At 38.1% G+C, this 19,359-nt stretch overlaps 1 protein-coding gene across 2 annotated transcripts in view; it reads right to left on the bottom strand.

Annotated features, from left to right (window-relative positions):
* Nucleotides 1–19,359, bottom strand: part of TAF2 (TATA-box binding protein associated factor 2) — a 64,514-nt gene that overhangs the window by 17,169 nt on the left and 27,986 nt on the right. For both annotated transcript variants that reach the window (XM_007431582.4, XM_088149017.1), the window contains 8 exons: nt 19,203–19,268; nt 17,327–17,579; nt 13,304–13,444; nt 12,383–12,493; nt 9,063–9,256; nt 7,399–7,538; nt 5,704–5,773; nt 4,634–4,743 (listed from right to left, as the gene is read on the bottom strand). In XM_007431582.4, coding sequence (XP_007431644.1) covers nt 4,634–4,743; nt 5,704–5,773; nt 7,399–7,538; nt 9,063–9,256; nt 12,383–12,493; nt 13,304–13,444; nt 17,327–17,579; nt 19,203–19,268 — 1,085 coding nt within the window. The remainder of the gene's footprint in view (nt 1–4,633; nt 4,744–5,703; nt 5,774–7,398; nt 7,539–9,062; nt 9,257–12,382; nt 12,494–13,303; nt 13,445–17,326; nt 17,580–19,202; nt 19,269–19,359) is intronic.

Below are 19,359 nucleotides of genomic sequence, written 5' to 3'. Positions count from 1 at the left end.
ATGAAATCTCTCACCATGAAATGAGCTGTTGCTGAACCAACATTTTCCCTTGAAGTTCCAAGCCCATACATGCAGCCTTCTGTTAAAGAGAAAAATGAACTTCTACCTGCTAGTGCTTCTAGTTCTAGTCCTTCTGAACCAGATTGGACTATCATAAGAATCAACAGGAAACAGATGAGACCCAAGCTCCAAGCTATCAGATAGCAAAGCAGAATTTGCAGCAGAAAGAATTTGTGGCAGAATTTAGCTAACATAAAGCTTTTTCATTCCCCATGCCTATTTCCAATAACCAAACAACAAATAGCTGGATTGTCTATCTACAGTGTAGAGTTTCCCTTCTTGTCTGTGCTATCTTTGTCTGCTAAGAGCAAATACTAGCTAGCCAAAGCAAAATTTTTGTTAGAGGAGTGGCATGTGACTTCTGACTTCTGTCTTGGTACTGTCTTTAGTACTATTGCATTATGCCTCATTTCCTATGACTGCATTAAAAGTTACCAGCCAGGACTTTCAGAGGAAGAAATGGCGGACTGAAGACAGCTCTGCGAAAAGCCAACGACTGCAGCGAAGAACAAAGAGCTGGTGAGTGGACCAGCTCTTCAAACCTCTCCAAAAAAAGAGAGGTTGGGAGATCATCCACAAGTGCTCCAGACAGTTGGTCCTCGTGAGGAGACAGCAAGACAGGTTTTCAGCACTGGGAGATGATGAAATTGCCATTTTGCTCAAACTGCAGTTGGTGCCTTTGAAAGGACACTAAGTTCACATACTTCCTTTTCTAATCACATACGGAAATTGCTTATTAATTAATTTTCAGCTATTAGAAACCTTTGGATCAACAAGTCGTAGAACACCAGGTGAGTCTGCCTCTAATCCTCAATGAAAGAAAATTTTAACTACAAGCTTAAGAACGTAAAAAAAAATCGAAACAAACAGCAAAAAGCTAATTAAGACTTTGATTTTAGAAAGGTATAAATGGATTAAGGGTCCAGATAAATTTGAAATAAGATTTTGGAATTAATTATAAAGAATCCTTCCCGTGGAAAAGTCAACTTGTTTTGAATTTTTTCTAAGACATAAAAGAGATTAGCAATTTTAAAAATAGGGACACTAGAGGGAACTAAAGATTTTAATTAAAGGAGAAGAATACATAAACCTGATTAACAGCTACAGAATGATGCAAAATGTTATAATATTGGACCATATATTATAAGTATAGATATGGAAGATACTTTTGAAAAATGGAATCAGAAGTTAATATCAACAACGTCAATAGCAACGTTTGCTTCTATGGATAGACTGTGTCCAAAAGATGTTTTGGAAGAAATGGCAGAAGAGGAACAAGTTTTATCTGACAAGACTAAGACAGAGTTGATACTGAAAGTGGATCTACAGATGACAGGCTACAAGAATGACATGGAAAAAGATGTTTCACTGGACATATAAAAGAAATCAGCTGATTCTTTAAAAATCAAAAGGGAATTACAAATAATAAACCAGGAGAGTGACCTGGATAATTCTTATATCTGATTTACAAAAGAGGTTTGTTAAACCTTGGATGAATCTTATAAGAAGGGGTAAAAAAGAAATGAAAAGAAATCAAGTTCTACAAGTTCTACTTGAATAGACTAAAGATTAAGATTGTTAAAAGTAAAAGGAAGGAATATAAAGTTGGTTTATTTGATCAAGGTTAAAATAGATATGTTGTTATTTCTGGCAACCCTTAATGCAGCCTTTTGCAGACACCAGGACTGAAATGATGATGCTTTATAGATTTGTTTATAGATAAGAGATGGGAATGGGATGAAGAGATCATTGGTTGTAAACTAAGAGGAGGTGAAAAGTTACTAAAATTGTTTATACTCGTGATGAAGGTTGGAAGTCACTTCTTTATATATTTCTTTTCTTTGTCTTTACCATTCTTCCTTTTCTCTATATTTTTCTTTTTCTTTGCACTTTTTATTTTCTTTCTACTCTTCTTTTAGTTTGTATTAGTTTTCACTATTGCAATTATAATCTTTAATAAAATTATTTTTTAAAGAGGTTACCAGCCAGTAGAGCCCCACTCATCTGTATTCTGCAGAAATTTGCTGCAGCTTGTGTCACAATGTGCACACCTGAAGTTGCACGCAAGGCCAACAAAGGACAGCTGATACATTTACCAAGTGGGAAGTAAAATTATTTTGAAATATATATTTTAGTAGACAGTTTCCACAAGGGAAAGAAATTTAGTCAGTAAATGAAGTAAAAGGCATATGTTTCAAGCACAACTCAGCAAAGAGGAAAATTACAAGATGGATCCATATGTATACAACCGTCACAAGATCCTGCAGCATATGATACTGTATGGACACAAAGACCCTTCTGCCCTAATAAGAATGCTCAGACTTAAAACACAATGAAACGAAGCTCAATAGTTCTTGCCATCCAAAGTTGAACCAATCTTCCAGAAGATAATAAACTAGAGATTACTTCTTCTCGCTTTTCTTTTCTTTCCAATTTATATATATATACACACTGATTTCAACCATAGATAGAAAGAACAGATCTTTGCCAAGAATTAGTTTGTTTATTCAGATAAAGAAGGTAACAATAAAAGTATGCAATCTGAACTTTATAACCAGTTATTGAATACAATGATTGCCTTAGAAGCAGATATTTTAAATATGAATATTTATTTAAAGACTTTAAAAAGTGTTTGATATTCGCTAGTTCTAGCTTTATTCTGGGAGGCAGTTTACCCTCCCCTTAATATGTAATGACATGGTGAAGATCTAATTATTTCAATGGGCCTTTCTAATCATCAAATTAGAGACAGTTTATCTTAATAAATATTCTTACTGGTCATCTGGAACTTCACAATTGTTCTTTACAGAAAGTACAATTCAAATAAAGGGTCCACATGACTCAGAGATTTGCTGCTAACCCTTCAAAAATCAAGAATATCTCTCCCATTATCAATCCTTTTGTTACAACAAGGTCAATAAGTTAAAGACTAACTTTGTAAGACCAACTCACTTCAATATTTTTTTAAATACAAGACAAGATCCAAACTATTTACTTCCTGAATTTGACATTTAGCATTTTTTTCCAAAAATTAACTGTGGGGGTTTTGTCCCCACAATTATGTAAGCTGCTAGCATAGCTATAAACTTGCAAATGTACAAAGGTCAAACAAGATTAAAGTCACATATAAATGTTTTGATGTAAGTATTATAAACAACAGGTCAGATTTTGAAAATCAATTTTTACACTCTTGGTAAGATAGGGTCTGTTACAGGAAAATAGAAAACAGTGATAGAACTCTTGCACATTTTTCTTCCATAAAGTACTGTGTATTTTTTAAAAAAAACAGCTTACCAGCAAAAGACATATGAATATTCCACTCAATACTTTGCTTGCAAATCTCTTACAGATTTTTAAAATCCATAGCATATTTTTATATGTATGATTAATATGAGGTTAAAAAAACACAGGGTTTGTTAGGAGAATAAGAAGTGCCACTGAATACCACTTCCTGGGAGGGCTGAGTGGGAAAAGACTGAATGCCTTCATAATCAGCTTGTGGGCCTTCCAGAAGTATGTTTAGCCACTGTGGGAAGCAGGATGTTACACCTCTGAAACCAGAAGTGCCATATAAACACAGTGACCAACATCATCATTTGATCTATTAACTCTCATGAATGTCTTCATCCCATTTAAAAGGCATCTAAGCTAGTAGCCATTACCACAACTTGTGGCAATGAAGTCTATAAATTAATTAGGCATTGTTTGATTCCCCTTGCTGCCAGGCCTATTTCTAATCAAATTAATTTGAAACAAAGAGCACGTCTGTTAGCATGTAAGATGGAAGTCCACGCTGTGCAGACAGGATGTGTGAAGGGCTGAAAGGGGGAGAACAGCCTCCTCCCAGCTCTGCTGATGGAAGCACTTCTATCAGTAGAAAGCCTTAATTGCATAAAAACTAACATCCTTTATTATATTGCATCCTCAGTTACCAGATGAACAATAGCAATTTGAGGAATATTCTTCCTATGTGTTCTTCCCCATTATACAAGTAGGACTATAACAACTCAGTGTCTGGCACTATGTCTGTTAGTGAAATTCTTATGTTTATTAGATGTGGCATTTGCTTTTCAAGTTGAGCTGGATTTTGAAGAAGCCTGTCATAAGGATCAAGCCTGGCCCATAAATTCACTATTACAAAGGCAAACCCAGTATCCAATGGAGGTGGTTCCCATTTACAGCATACCTAGAATAATGTTTATTGCAGACCTGACTAAAACACAAAGTCTATGCTAGAGAAAATTGTGCAGGAATTAAGTCCAAAGAATTTCCATTTGTGTGCTTTAGGCTATAATGGCATAGGGTAAATTCTGAAGGTACATGCATTTTTATGTCTAGCTTTGTTCTGTATATCAATACAGAATGCCTGGGAAACATACATGCTGCCTTAAGTACCAGGCTAGAAAAGAAGAATATGAATTTAATAAAATAAGCCCTCCTAAAATCAGTGGGACTTACTAACAAGTAAATATATGTGCAGGGAAAGCCATTTGGTGTATCTAATGCACCAAAATATAAAAAATTAATGTTTTATATCATTTAAAAAAGTAAGTAATTAAAAAAAAGATTTAACCTGAATTCATAAGCTTCCAGAGTTGATCTACCAAAGCTTCATTGCATAAAGGAGATTCCATGTTCTTGGTAAATGGTGGATTCTTTGTCAACATGTTTAATATTTTATGTCTAAAAGAGGACAAAAATCAACGTTTAATCCACACAAACTCTAACCTGCAGGTTTTTATTCTTGCATTTTCTCAAATTTTGAAAGTCCTTAAATTTAATATTACAGGGTCAAACTTGTCCTTTGTGCTCACAAAAACATAGGAAATCACATTCAGTGAATTTGCCTAGGCTTCTAAAAATGCATCAACAGACATTTTAGAGAGAAGTCCCAGGTCAGTAACGGTCAGTGGAACTAACAAAACAGAGAAACCAACAGGGAAAAGAGGCTACGTTGTTCAAATCTTGCCATTATTCAGGTAATCAGGGATACCGACTTGGGCCACTAACTCTCTAGCTTAAAATCAGTAGGCAAAGCATACAACAAATATATCATTTATAATCTCTGTCCCCAATTACAAACCAGAAACCAAGTAATATTTTCTTTAGTACCCATATAGAATGATGTCTTACTCTGCTCTAATACACTGGGAGTAGTGTGAATTTAAGAAAAAAAATTAAAATAAAGGAGAAAAACTAAAGAAAAAATTAAAGTAGGATCTGAGTACTACTGCTATAAGCTATATTCACACAACATGCCTGGGTTCACATAAGATGTGGAGTCTGGCGTCATACAAACTGATCAATATAATTTAGTCCAGCATGTTGTATGAACCTAGCCATAACCCAAGGATAATTTCCATGTCTTGAAAAACTAAGATGTCTTGCAAATTTTCACTGCTGAAAAATGGAACTATGGCTAATAGAGCACTATGTATGCTTCCCAAGGAAAGGAAACACAATAGTATAATGTATTTTCCAAAAAAAACAAAAAGGCAAAATCATTTGACATGTGTAACCCAAAACCATACTCTTTTAAAAGTTGGAGTTATAAATGGGTTATTGGAAAAGCAATTTTACATTTACTGTACTATTTACATATAAAGTAAATTGAAATTCTGCAACTTTGCCAAAAAGGCTAACCTGACATAGGGCACTGGATCATTCTGGACCATGTTTAGCAGCCACTGTAGTTCCTCATAACTTCGGTCAACTGTAAGGATAAAAGTATGTCCTGTTAAACAAGATGGTCGCTCTCACTCATCAGAAGTAATTAGAAAAATTTTCTAGAGGAAGAAGAAGGAATAAACTTGCAAAACAATTTTTACAAAACATCACAAAGCAGATGCATCATGAGGTGTCACAATTAAAACTTCAGACAGAGAGAAACGAAGTATGGTTTAGTTACTCGCACGCTCACATTCTTGCAGTTCCTCTTTTTGGTTGCACAGTTGAGAACACAGTACCTACTACAAATCAACTGCCTCCATGTAAAATCCTCTCAGCAAAATCAGCATTGTAACTGGGAGGATTCTTAAACAGTTTGGCAAAATTGTACCTAATCCCTCTTACTCCAGCAGGAAGCTGGAGTATCTTCTTTCCTAGATCAAAGCACAGTAGTTCTTAAATGGTGCTCCACTCTTCATGGACAGATTCTCTAAAACATTGGGGAAATTAGTGCTATCTAGCATGCCCTGTGTTTACATGCTACAATGGTAGCAAAGCGTCTCTAGCAAATAAGTCTGTGAAGAAAATATGCCATTTTCAAGACTTAGTTATCTTGCAATTATGATAAGATTCATTATTGGTATGGAAAAATGGAACAATGCCCGTTTATTCACTGAAGGAGAAAATAAAAGGATAAGAACCATAATGACGAGAGCCAGATATGTTCCCTGACTCCATTTATTTAAGTTCCCTGGCCACCCAGGGTCGCTGGGGAGTTGGGTGGCCTCAAAATTGAAGTAATGAATAACAGTGATTCCAGTAATTAAGAACAAACCAACATGCTATGATTCTGGCTTTGTTTCTTGATCGCTCTGAAATAATAAAAAGTAGATTGAGAATCACACCCATTCAGCATAAACATGTACCCATGCATTCACACAAAGTCTTCTACCCATCTTAGTGTATGGAGTTGGGAAAGTTTAAACCTCCTCATCTGAGAACCAAAGTAACTTTGAAAAGAGGCATTATGTTGATGATAGCCAGTGGAACGAGGGAGAGGCTACATTTTCTGAACCTACTACAGTGGTGCTTAGAAGTCTGTGAACCTTTTAAAATTTTCAATATTTCTGCATAAATATGATCTAAAACATGGTTACACAACAAGTATAATGTTTTTGACTCAGTTGTTTCATTGGGTTCTCTTTATCTAGTTTTAGGACATGTGGAGAACAGGTCATGTTTTAGGTCATATTTATGTAGAAATATTGAAAATTCAAAAGGGTTCACAAACTTTTAAGCACCGCTGTATGCCACTGTTTGGCAGGCTGGGAAGAGCATCATTGACCTGGGAGTGTTGGGAGAACCATTTAAGTCACAGACAAGATTACTGTTCTCACATCTGTAACAGCAGTGAAATTTATAAAGTTGCAGGAAGAGGCTATTTTCTCCACAGGCTGCCTGATGCTTGATAGTCTAGAGAATGGGATAAAGCAGGCGGCCTTCCCTGAACAAAATGGACTGCAGAGAGAGTTGCAAAACCCCTGAAGGGTCGGGAGGGGGCTGCCCCTGTGCTCTAAAATGTGATGCACTGTTAAAAGAGTAGGAAAGAAAACTGCTCTTTTAAATAAAATAAAATACTTTATTATAAAAAAAATACATTATCCTCCCCACCTTTTGTATAATCAACAACTGCCTCCAAAGCTGCTATTCGAATATCTATAAAGTGGCCATATTCTGCATAAGATTTAAAGACAGCAGGATCACTTGGAACGTGCCCATTCTTCTGCAGGATCCGAATTGCATTTAAGCAGCTGTGAAGGAAAGGTATGGGAGAAAAAGAAATCTGCTATAAAATCCAAATTTCTAGCCACTGGAAATAAAAAACATGTTTGATAGCATGACCAAAATAAATGGAAGAGTATCATAATTTCTGAATTATGCAGAATTCGTTACAGGTAGTCCTCAACTTATGACAGCAATTGGGACTGGGATTTCCATCGCTAAGCAATGCGATTATAAAGCATGACCGCATTGCTTAGCAATGGCAATCACTGCAATTCTGGTTACCATTGTTAACTGAATCCCACGGCTGTTAGGCAAGGCAACTTCCTGCCGGCTTTCCACAACCAAAGTCAGTGGGGAAGCTGGCAGGAAACTGCAAGTCCCAGGCTGGCAGGCAGGTAATTGGCTGCTGCTGGGTGGTGGAGGGAGTGAAGGGATGTGCAGGGAGGGTGCATGAGGGGGTGCATGAGAGGTGCAGTGCTGGTAGCTGGCACAGCACAAGCGCAGAAGGGCTGGGGAAGGGTGTGTGGGTGGGGGAGACTTACCCCGGTGACTTGCGACCTTCTCTGCCAGCTTCCCCATTGGCTTTCTGGGGAAGCCAGCAGGGAAGGTTGCAAATGGCGATCATGATTGCAGGGTCCTACAATTGGTTGCAAGTGCAAACCGGTTGCCAAGCACCCAGATCATGATCAGATGGCTGTAGGAGTGCTGAGACAGCCAGGACTCTGAGGACCAGTCATAACCAACATTCATTCAGTGCTGTCGTAACCTTGAATGGTCACTGAATGAATGGTTATAGATCGAAGATTATCTGTGGGTAATGTTTCTTCAAGTTGCCTCTAGTACAATCTTATAGAAGAGTGAAAGTAATAAAAACAAGAGTGTTCTTGACTTCTGAAACTTATTAAGAAATATTAATGTCATTTAATATTTTCACTGAGTTATCCAATACAGCATGAACCCATCTACAATAAGAAAAACCTTGCAAGTAAATATGGAGGTAATCTTATATTAAGAATCTCTAGCTCCTATGGCTTTTTCTTCCCTTTTCCCTTTGTGTCCCTCCTGCATGAGATTCCCCTCCTGCTAGTCCCCCACTTCAGTGATCTAGGCTTGTAAAGAGAATGCCCTGTGTCACTCACAGCATGGACTGGAATGTGTTTTACAGTTGTACAGACTTGCTACCTAAAACACCCTTAACTGACTGTCATGACTCCATAAACGGTAAACTTTAGCTTCTATCACATTATAAATAGAAAATAATGTTAAAGAACTACAAATGCTTTTGTTTATTAATGCTTACTGGTTACTTTTTTCTCAAGGCAGTTTTTTCTGAAAAGATTTTCTAGGCACCTATTAAATCTCTCCTTTGTCTCTTGTGCATCTACTAATAATAATCAGAACATTTTAAAAAGCAACTTGGTGCAAGATCTGACTGACTGTATCAGGATTAACTGCTCAGTAGTATAAAGTTAAGGGAAAAAAGAGGAAATTCATCTGACTGTTTTTCAGGCTTACATTTCCAGAAGAATCATAATATTTCTGTATCATACCTGACCGTAATTGTGTGTCTGTAACTGGGTAGCAGTTTTTCCATGTTTAAGAACCTGGTAATCTCTTCAAGAATAAGGCGCACATCAGGATTTAAATTATCTAAAGTTCGGGCTTCATTGTTCACACTGACTGCAGGAGTTACAGAGTTTGCCAGTGCATCAATCAATTCTGCACGGTAATAGTTGTCTGAAAACTAAAGTCAAAGACTGAAAGTTATTAAGATGCAGTGCAGAATATTACAAAGAAAAGCGTCTGCCAGCCACATTCCACTAAACTGCCTGCTCTATACACACAAAGAAACTACTTGCAGGGCTGAACCCAAAGAACTTCGATTAGCGTGGTCCAGAAGGCGGGCCTTCTCTGTTGTAGCCCCCGCCCTTTGGAACATCTTGCCCCCGAGGGTGAGACAGGCCCCCTCACTCCAGGCCTTTCGGAGGGATTTGAAGACCTGGCTTTGCCATCTGGCCTGGGGCAGGGAGGGAGGATATCAAAAATGGGGTTGGCTGGCCCCTTAGCAGTCTGGTGTGGCCTCTATCGGCCTCTTGGATTTTTTAGCCTTTTTATCTTTCTCTGTACTTTGGTTTTATAATCTTTTAATTATGTATTGCCGATTTTAGTTTGTTGTAAGCCGCCCAGAGTCCCCCGTTGTGGGGAGATGGGTGGGGACAAGTCAAATAAATAATAACAACAACAACAACATACATACTTGTTTTATATCCCACATCCCTGAAATCGGCTTACATACATATTAAGAATGCATGAAATAAAAAATCACAATGCCAACAGAATAAAATGCAACAGAACAGAGTTAAAAATACTAACATTAAATCATTTGAACCAGCAGGTACAAAATTAAAACAACCCCAAAGCTTTGCAAATAGGAAAGTCATCCCCTAAAGGATATAAAAAAGGAAGCCTCCTCCAAAAGAACATTCAACAGGCTCCACGTGTTGCATATTTTTTTTATTTTTTTATTTATTAAATTTGTATGCCGCCCATCTCCCCCAACAGGTGACTCTAGGTGGCTCGCAATTAAAACAAATCCACGAACAATTTAAAAAATAAATACACATTAATGAATTAAAATTGATTAATCAATTAAAAGGTCAAGCTATAAAGCAAACCCTATGCATAAAAACTAAAAACATTCAAGATGATGGGGGGGCAGAATCAATTACCCCACAAGCCACTTCCACTGGTGCGAGCCCTCATCTGGCCCCCAGGCCATCTGGCATAGCCAGGATTTCACACTCTTCCTGAAGGCCACGAGAGTGGGGGCACACCACACCTTGGGTGGTAGGTTGTTCCACAGAGCAGGGGCCATGGCAGAAAAGGCCCTCTTCCTAGATCCCACCAGTTGAAATTCCTTGACTGGTGCGGTCTGCAACATGCCCCTTCTGCTGGACCAAGTGAGGCGGGCTGATATAACAGGGGTGAGACGGCTCCTCAGATAACCTGGTCTTGTGCCATGAAGGGCTTTAAAGGTGATAACCAACACCTTGAATTGGACCTGGAAGCAAACCGGCAACCAATGCAGCTCGCGTAACAGTGGTGTTATATGGGCCCCCCAGGGGCATTCAGAATTGTCTGCGCCGCTGCATTCTGCACCAGCTGTACCTTCTGGATACTCTTCAAGGGTATATACATGCATATGCCTACCACCCTTCCAAATGCCTACTCAACTTCTCCAGAGATTTCTAACCTGGACAGTGCAGAACTTGTTTAAAATGTGAGCCAATCCTGAAGCTTGCCCACCCCTAAATAGTTCTGCTGAAGATCTGGATATTCCTGATGATATTCTTTATTTTGTATTTGAAACTTATGGTTCCCTATGTTCATGCCTTTGGCAATGCTCTGCTACCATAATCAAATACCAGGGACTTTCTTGAGGACTCCTTTCATTCTTCAACCAACCAAACCAAACCAATCTTGAATCCAGTCCCCAATTTTAATTCTTGTTGTGAAGTCTTTAAATATCCTTGATTTGGCCACCAAGTGCATTTTTTAGCCATGGAATCCAGTGTGGAAACTTCCTATCACGTAAATCTAAGAATCAAGTGGTTTGGCTCTCATACCCCTTACTTGTTATCTTTATCTTCTATCTGTCCTGCTCTAGTGTCTAGACTTTGATTCCAGATCTAGAATCTAGGAAAAGTTTTGTGTTTGTCAGTTTTCCCCAGTCTGGCTGCCCTCCAGATGTGCAGACTTCAGATGCTGGCTGGCTAAGGAATTTTGTGAATTGCTGTCCACGCATCTGGAAGGTGCTCCAGCTGAAAAAGACTGGAATAGGCTCTCCTTGCTAAGTTTTATTTCTTTAATCAGAATGTTTTGCACCAGGATTCCTAAACTATGCAATCTAAATGTAATTTGGGAAGATTAGCAGTTGCAGCCCTGCCCGGAGCAGGAAGATACCATAATGGTAACTCCTGGTCTACCTAGTTGGACTAGTGCAAAGCACAATGCAATCTACATAGGGCCACCTTTAAAGAACACTCAGCAACTGCAGCAACATAGCTGCTAACTGGCACTAGGCACCAAGAGCACATTACATCTGTGCTGTAGGTCCTGCACTGGTTGTCAATTTAAAGTGTAAATGGCCTTATTTCCTAATTGTTCATGGATACTTGGAAATTAAAGGGCCATTTATGGCCTTTTATTTCTGAACTTCGGCTGAATTTATTTCCCCTTCTAGATATATCTACTGTCCCATTTTCCTGAAGCACAACATTCAATCTACCCATGCATCTCACACCTGTGCAAAAGGTCCTTTTGTTCTTACATTCAATGTTACGTGTGTACAAAATCTGTGTGTGCATGTGTATATATTACACTGTAAATGACTGTCTCTTCCAATCAGATTCTGCCTATCTTGTATTTCATCCTGAAAGGAGGTACAGAACATCCCCAACTTATGCGAGATGAAGGGAACAGGGGCCCACTTGAGCTTCACATTATGAAGCTTACCCGCTGAGCTTTGTGGGCCCCCCAGTCTGCTAGACGTTTGTAAGACAGTTAAGATTACAGAATGCTGCCAAGCTCTTGGTCACTAATGCAAGTTATGGACTGCCTTTTTGACATTATCTATTTTTACGACATTGTGTTTTATTTATTGCATTTATATGAGTCTTTTCATTTGTTGGTGTTAGGGGATAGTTTTGATGTACTGTGGATAGGACGTATACACATTTTACCTCCTATAGGTGATGGTACCTCAAATATTCCATAAAAATATACATCCACCTGCCTTGTGGTTGTCCTTTACATATGAAAACAGTAGAGTCACGAAGAAAAAAGTCTGTTAGCTTAAACAGCTTCTTACCTTGTTTTTTCTATTGTCATTGTACTTGATCAGGTCTAAAATGAACATTAAAACCTCTTTAGGACACAGATTATGAACATCTCTCAGCAAGGCCATTGCCACTGGCATCGTCTGTGGGGAAAAAAACATGCAACCCTAATAATTAATTGTTTCAGTTCAAATTTTAATTAAATCATACTCAATTTCACCCTCCAACAGTAAGATTAATATCATACAAAATTCCCTAATAAAATGACTCCCAAGACACGCAGTCACAATTTTGAAGAAGTAGAGGCTCTCTATTCAATTGGATTTAAAAACCAATTTGCAGGATCAGATCAGAAGACTAACTACTTGGGTACACTATTTACAACAGTGTAAATAGCCAGGCAGATGGACTGCCATCTCCTAATAAACAAAACATTTCTGGAAACTGAAGTTTTGTATACATATTTTGGCTTATTTCTGGTATTTGTTCATTTCTATGGTGGCTATCACTAAATGAATTAACTCTACATGGTATGAAAATAGCCATATATCTCACCCATACATCCCAGATGATTAATACCAGGAAATGCTAAAGAACACTAACCAGGCAGTTAAGCAGTGGGGAGAATGTACCAAATTAATCAGGCACAAAAATGTTGGATATAAACCACAGGCAAGTTGTCCAAACATATCTAATAAAATTTATTTCTGCTTATCTTTGTGCAGACAATTTAACAAATCAATAGTTATCATTTTTAATTATCACTTTTCTGAAGCACATTTTGCTTTTCATTGCAAAGAAATGCCGTACCTTATGAAAATATCACACGCATCAAATAACAGCAACTATTTTTGTTTTTTCTCACACTATTCTAATCCAGCCTTGAACCAAGCTCTACTATGGAAAGCTGCTATGTTTAGAAAATCAACTAAGACGATAAATTACTTTTGTACCTTTTGCAGAAAGTAGCTCTGAAAGTTCATGAAGTTATTGGTTTTCACAATATTTGGGCAACTTTTACAACAGAACATTCGAGTGAAGAGAGACTTCATGGCTGGTGGTCCTGTCCATGTACTCACCATGAAATTTGCAATCTGTATAATTAGGAAGAAAAAAAGAAGCCACATTACTAACAGCGCTGCAGAGCTTGGTCTATTGCTACATCTCAGTGCCAATTTCTCTTTTCATCATATTTATTTCCAGCTTGTGCGGAAAAGGAAAAAAAAAAAAGAACATTTCTGTAAATGAATATTCCTAATTGTTTAAAAGGTAGAGCCTTTCAATCAGCATTTTTCATACCTTCCTACTTTCACATTTGCCCACTAAATAACTCCTATGTATCTGAGATGGAATCCCTGCAATGTGGGGGTGAGGAAGGGTGGGGGGGTTGTGCCGTAAGCTAAAGCATCGATGCATGCAAAAGCTTTTGCATTTATGTATACAATCAGTAAGGATGAAGTAGCCCAAAATTTATCCGATATGACATGGCTTGACACAGCAAAAAAATATCGAGCAACATTTGTCAGGCAGCTTCTCTGTCATTTCCAATATTGTCATTGAGTAACTCCTGGGGTTTGAACATGATTTGTAAACCAAATCTATAAATAAATATGCTACCTGAAGCACAGATAGTTTCTCACCACTATAACGTATTAAATACATTGTAACCTCAGTGGATACTTTAAATTCAGTCAATGAAAGAGTTTTTACCTATAGGTCATGTGTAACTAATTATTTTCCACAATCAATCTTGGTTTTAATTATTTTCCTCCCATCGATGTTTCAGAAATTCCCCTCCCCCTTAAAAAAGCCACACATTCAATCTTTAAAGAAGATTGAAAAGAAGCTAGTCATGGAAGAGGCATCAGCATTACTGATTTCCTCAACTTATCCTGCCAATAACCTCAATGAAGATTTCAACCATGCCTCCGCCACCCGGGGAGTACAAGATCACCCACGGAGAAAGACAATTCAGAATTCAGAATCTTGCCAAGTGTTGAGTTCCAGTTGGAAAACAGACATGGCAGTAAAGCAAAGTTAACAGCTGATCTATTTGCCCTGCATTCTGAGTTAAGACAACTATTTTACTGGCTAGTAAAGGACTGAAATCTACCCCATTTGTGAACACAGTACAGAAGGCAAAAGAACACTTTTCTTAAGTAAAACCTCCCCCCAAAAAAGGTAGCAAAGTAGTCCTCTTTTACCTAATGGCTAGACGGAGGTCACAGCCTGAGAGCTGTGTTCAAGTGCTTTCCTCCAGTCGGTCGGCCAGCAGAAAAGTGTGCCAAGGCAAACTTCACTGTCGATCCCTATTCTACCCTAATAGTACAACAGACAGTGGTGTTATCCTTAGTGTTTTAATGCAGGACAAGAGATGGGTGGATTCCCTTGGCTTTGCTACCTTTCCAACTGGTTATCCTTCACCAGTGGTAAAAATTACTACTGATTTGTCTCCTTAATGTATGGTGGAGCTTTAGGCTAATGCTTCTAAGAGAGCACTAAACCCATGTCCCTAAATAGGCATGGAGGAGGAGCGTGGGGCAGCATGAAAGCAATCAGTAAACAGTGCCATCCTTGGGTGACAATGCAAGGCTATGGCAGTGCTGGCAATGAGTGCTGTGGCTAGTAGCCAACAGAGCAAACAAGAATGGTACCCAGAGGTGTCTCCAGGGAGGGGAGTCAAAAAAGTGAAGATGGCAGCTGTGGGATTGTGGCTGCCATCTTGATTTGGTTTTGACCCTGTGGATATCCGTGATGGCCCTGCTCATCAAAGTAAAACAAAAACAAAAAACAAAAAGTACTGGCACATGAAAGAAAAATTCTGCAGTAAAATCAACCCTGACAGTGACCAATGGTTCCAAAAGTGTTAATACCAAAGGAACTTGCTAACAGAGGCCACATTAGGGGATGACATCCTATTTATGGAAATAGTATCCTATGCATTTGTTGTAAAGGGAGAGCTAGAGGTTCCAACCCTGTCTGGCAGTGAAGCTCATTCAGAAAATTTGGGCAAGTTTACACTCTTGTTCTTTTACTGTAGTATTGTGCAATCCATGTGACTTTCTCCAAGTGCCTCATCTTTCCTGTTTAGGCAAGTGGCTACCCTCACCCTTAGCCAGAGTTGTTTCAGAGATAGCAAGCAAATTGTTCACTACCCTTTCCAAGCATATTTGTTAGTCTGGGGTATTTCTGAGCTTTGTGTTACTTTCAGCCCACCCCACTTCATCCACCTGTTGTGAGGATGAAATGGGGAGTACCGCAAACCATTTAAATCAGCTGTTGCAGCTAAAAGCAGTGTGGGATAGTGAACATTTTCAAACAGCACCCATATAAATTCTTAAAATATTTTTATTTTCACTTTGAGCTATGCTGCTAAATACTATGAGATACTTTGCTCAAGCTTTAAAGTTCAACTTTATACCTCATACTATAAACTTTTTTCCTGCTAGCCAGAAATACTGATTCTAAATCACCAGATATCTAGTATTATTTTTTCTTCTTTTTAAAACAATTAACCTACATGGAAAAAAGACCAAATTATTCAGGTTGACATGAACATTTTACAATCACTCAGGGACAAAGGTATTTCTGATAAATTGGAGCGATGTGCATTCCAACCATCTGTCAAAATATCAAATGAACACCCATTTTCTTTAATCCTAAGGATTACTGAAATAGAAATGTGTTTGCCTGTGACCTTACTTTCAACAACTATCATGAAAATTACTATGACCCTTTTTTCAAGATAGGTTTATAAACACTTGCTAAATATTTCCATATACCTGGATGCATAGACAATTCTGAAGGTGAGGCAAAATTTTACTTTGTATTAAACTGCTAATAATTAAAATATATAAAAGTATGTAAACTCTGCACTGCAGCTTTGTAACAATAAAATACAAGTTTCTATTTCTCAGATAGTTGATCATCATAAATTGTTATCATTCAGAGAAATACTTCAGAGGTGCCCAAGAACTGCCATACCTCTTAATATGACAGGAATTTTCTTCCATTAGAAAACAGATGACCATCTTTGTTACTCATTCCTTTCATGCTATATAACCTTCTGAAATACCTACATGGTTAAAAAAGTTCTGCAATGGCACAGAGGGTAGGTTTAAGGAAAACACATTCAGAAACGTGCTAAGAATCCAATCAGCTGTTCAGGACTTTGGATTGAGGGTAACAATATTATGTATAATTTTAGTCTGTTTATAACTATGATGAAAGATATTAAGTCAAGGGACTCTAAAAGAACTTGTACACTACCCACAACTCTTGAAATTTCATACTATTCTTTATTTATAGAAAGGAAAGAAAAAAGAATAAATTTAACTTTTCCAACCTCAAAAGACCACAGCCATACGTTGCACATTTTTCTGGTCTTGACAATGAAATCAAACAATACAAGGCTAAAATAGATTCACTGATTATTATGTGCAAAATTCTGTGATCTGGCCAGATTCTGGACAGGCTCCATATAAAGAGATAAGATGAGCTACAGAATATCATAGTAACATGATGTTACCAAGATAAATAAAAATACAGGAGATCATGAAATGTGTGTGAACATGTTGCAAGCACCTTTTAAACTAACCATTTAAAATTTAATTTTTTTCCCAAACTTTAAAAATTAAGAACAGTTGAAATCTCACAAAAACTATGTATGAGAATATACAAATTTTCTCTAATTTCTCTCTCACAAGATTTGGACATTCCTTTTTTTATTTTGACAGTAAGCTGATGCCATCTAGTGGCATCTGAGTACAAAAGTACCCATGGACCCTACAGTAGAAAACCCTGATCTATGGTTTCAAAGTGATGAGAGATGGACAAAAACTCTGTTCCCAGTTTGCTACAGGTACATCACACCTCACCTTTAGCAGTTGCTCAGACTTACCGAACCTGCATTAACAGGTTCAGACTTACAGAACCTGCATTAACAGATTTGACAGAACTCCCTAGCCACTTCTCACCTTTGCAAGACAGAAGCAAGCCATTATCCTCACTCGGTAGAAACACTGCTCTTGTTCGAGAATATCAGTCAGTGCAAGCCGTGATGCTGGAGTGGGGAACTTCTGAAGAGCCAAAATGGATTCCTCCTGTGCAACCACATCTCTCTCATAGCGGAGTTGGTACTGCCACATGAAGTCAGCCTGTTCAAATTCTACCTTCCTTAAAACAGACATATCTGGATCTATTCTTATCCATAGTAAAGGGGAATCAGCACTGAAAGAAGATGATCAAAACTTAGGACAGGGCAGCAAACTAATTTAATAGCACTATTTCTTTTCTTCTTGCTAAAAGTGGCATCTCTGATATTTTCAGTATGAAAATTGGTAGCACATTCAGGATAGTGAACTCTGTGCTTAATAAATGTTTATCTGGAAGGCAATTTTGAGTACAAATAACACCGCAACCTATATGCCTGAAAATAATCTTAAGGAAACATAACAGAAAATTCGGTATTGCCTCATTCCAGTTCCTACCAATTCCCTTGGGGTCTTATCTCGCGTCAAATTTTACAATGTAAGCTCTCTGGAGGGTTACAAAGAAACCCCTCATCCTGCACAATATAAACAAAGTTATAACGACCTACACAAATTTGGAGGCTGTAATAATTCAAGTATACAGCGGTACCTCGGGTTACGAATTTAATCCGTTCCATGACTCTGGTCGCAACCCGATTTGTTCGCAACCCGAAGCAAATTTTCCCATAAGGTTCAATGTAATTACCGTTAATCCGTTCCGGCGTCTGTGGACCACGCGTCAAGGGTGGAAAAATGGCTGCGGACCACGTGGCACGGGCGGAAAAATGGCCACGGACCACATGGCACGGGCGGAAAATGGCCGCGGACCACGTGGCACGGGCGGAAAATGGCCGCGGACCACGTGGCACAGTGGAAAATGGCCGCGGATCCGGTTCGTACCCCGAGGCGGAGTTCGCAAACCGAGGTAAATTTTTGCGGCCGGAGCTGGTCGTAACCCGAAAAGTTCGTAAGCAGAGGCGTTCGTAACCCGAGGTACCACTGTATTATGATCTGGCAACTGAGAAACATCTCATGACTTACAAATCTTTCTTCCTCTTTCTCAGAAGAAAATTTCTTCTTTACATTCTTGTTTTCCAGTACCCATAGATTGCCATGACATCTGAACTAACAAGGTACAATTTGACTCTTACCTTTTAAATCATGATTTAAAAATCCACTTAAAATGCTGTTTCGTTCACTGTTAATTACAACTTGCTAATTCCAGCGTCATACAAAATATAGTTAATAAAAAGCAGTGCCAGATTATGCACAACACTAAACTGTGATTTTAAAAATATTACTTTGCAATTTCTCTCTCTCTGCAAAACAGTACTTTTAGAGTATTCATTTTATAAAGTAGGAAAGTTATAAATTTAATATATTTCACATGGCTGCTTCAACCTCTTTATACTCCAAGTAAGAAGGAATGGAAGAACAGGCCTGTTACCTGCCACTAATCTGTTATTATGGGAAGATGTTTAGTGAGAGACAATTATTTCATGCAGCCTAACAAAATTTATCGGAGTTCCTACATATTTCGAGCACTTCAATGTTTACTTATATAAGCTATTAAGCAAACTGTTATAAAGCAGTTCCTGGCCCTCCAAACTACAGAATATCCCCAAAGCCTCTGTTCTGTACTTTGAACACTCCCTCCAGTCCAGAGGTGAAAGAATGCAGAACCAGGGGAAGGAAAGGTCTCCTGCACAAATGATTAGTACTTCCTGTTTTATGATATTTGGACAAATATTGGGTTACATATTTGAAAATACTGTATGTGGAAGATTTAAAAAAATCCTGTGACTTTCATAAATTTACTTACTCCATGGCAGAAAGATCCATGTCCACCTCCTCTCCATTCATCAAAGGAATTTTTTTCTTCTTATTGCTGTATATAAAAACCAGCAAGAGATGCATACTGAAATCATATTTCTGTCTTTTTCTTTTGTTTAAAAAAAATTAAATCATGGTTACAAAAG

Source organism: Python bivittatus, unplaced genomic scaffold, assembly GCF_059951505.1.
Source record: "Python bivittatus isolate LINGU-HERP-01145 unplaced genomic scaffold, Pbiv_v1 ctg000590_np1212, whole genome shotgun sequence".
NCBI lineage: Eukaryota > Metazoa > Chordata > Lepidosauria > Squamata > Pythonidae > Python > Python bivittatus.
The sequence above is the reverse complement of the archived record's forward strand: the minus strand, read 5'-3'. Positions and strand labels throughout refer to the sequence as shown.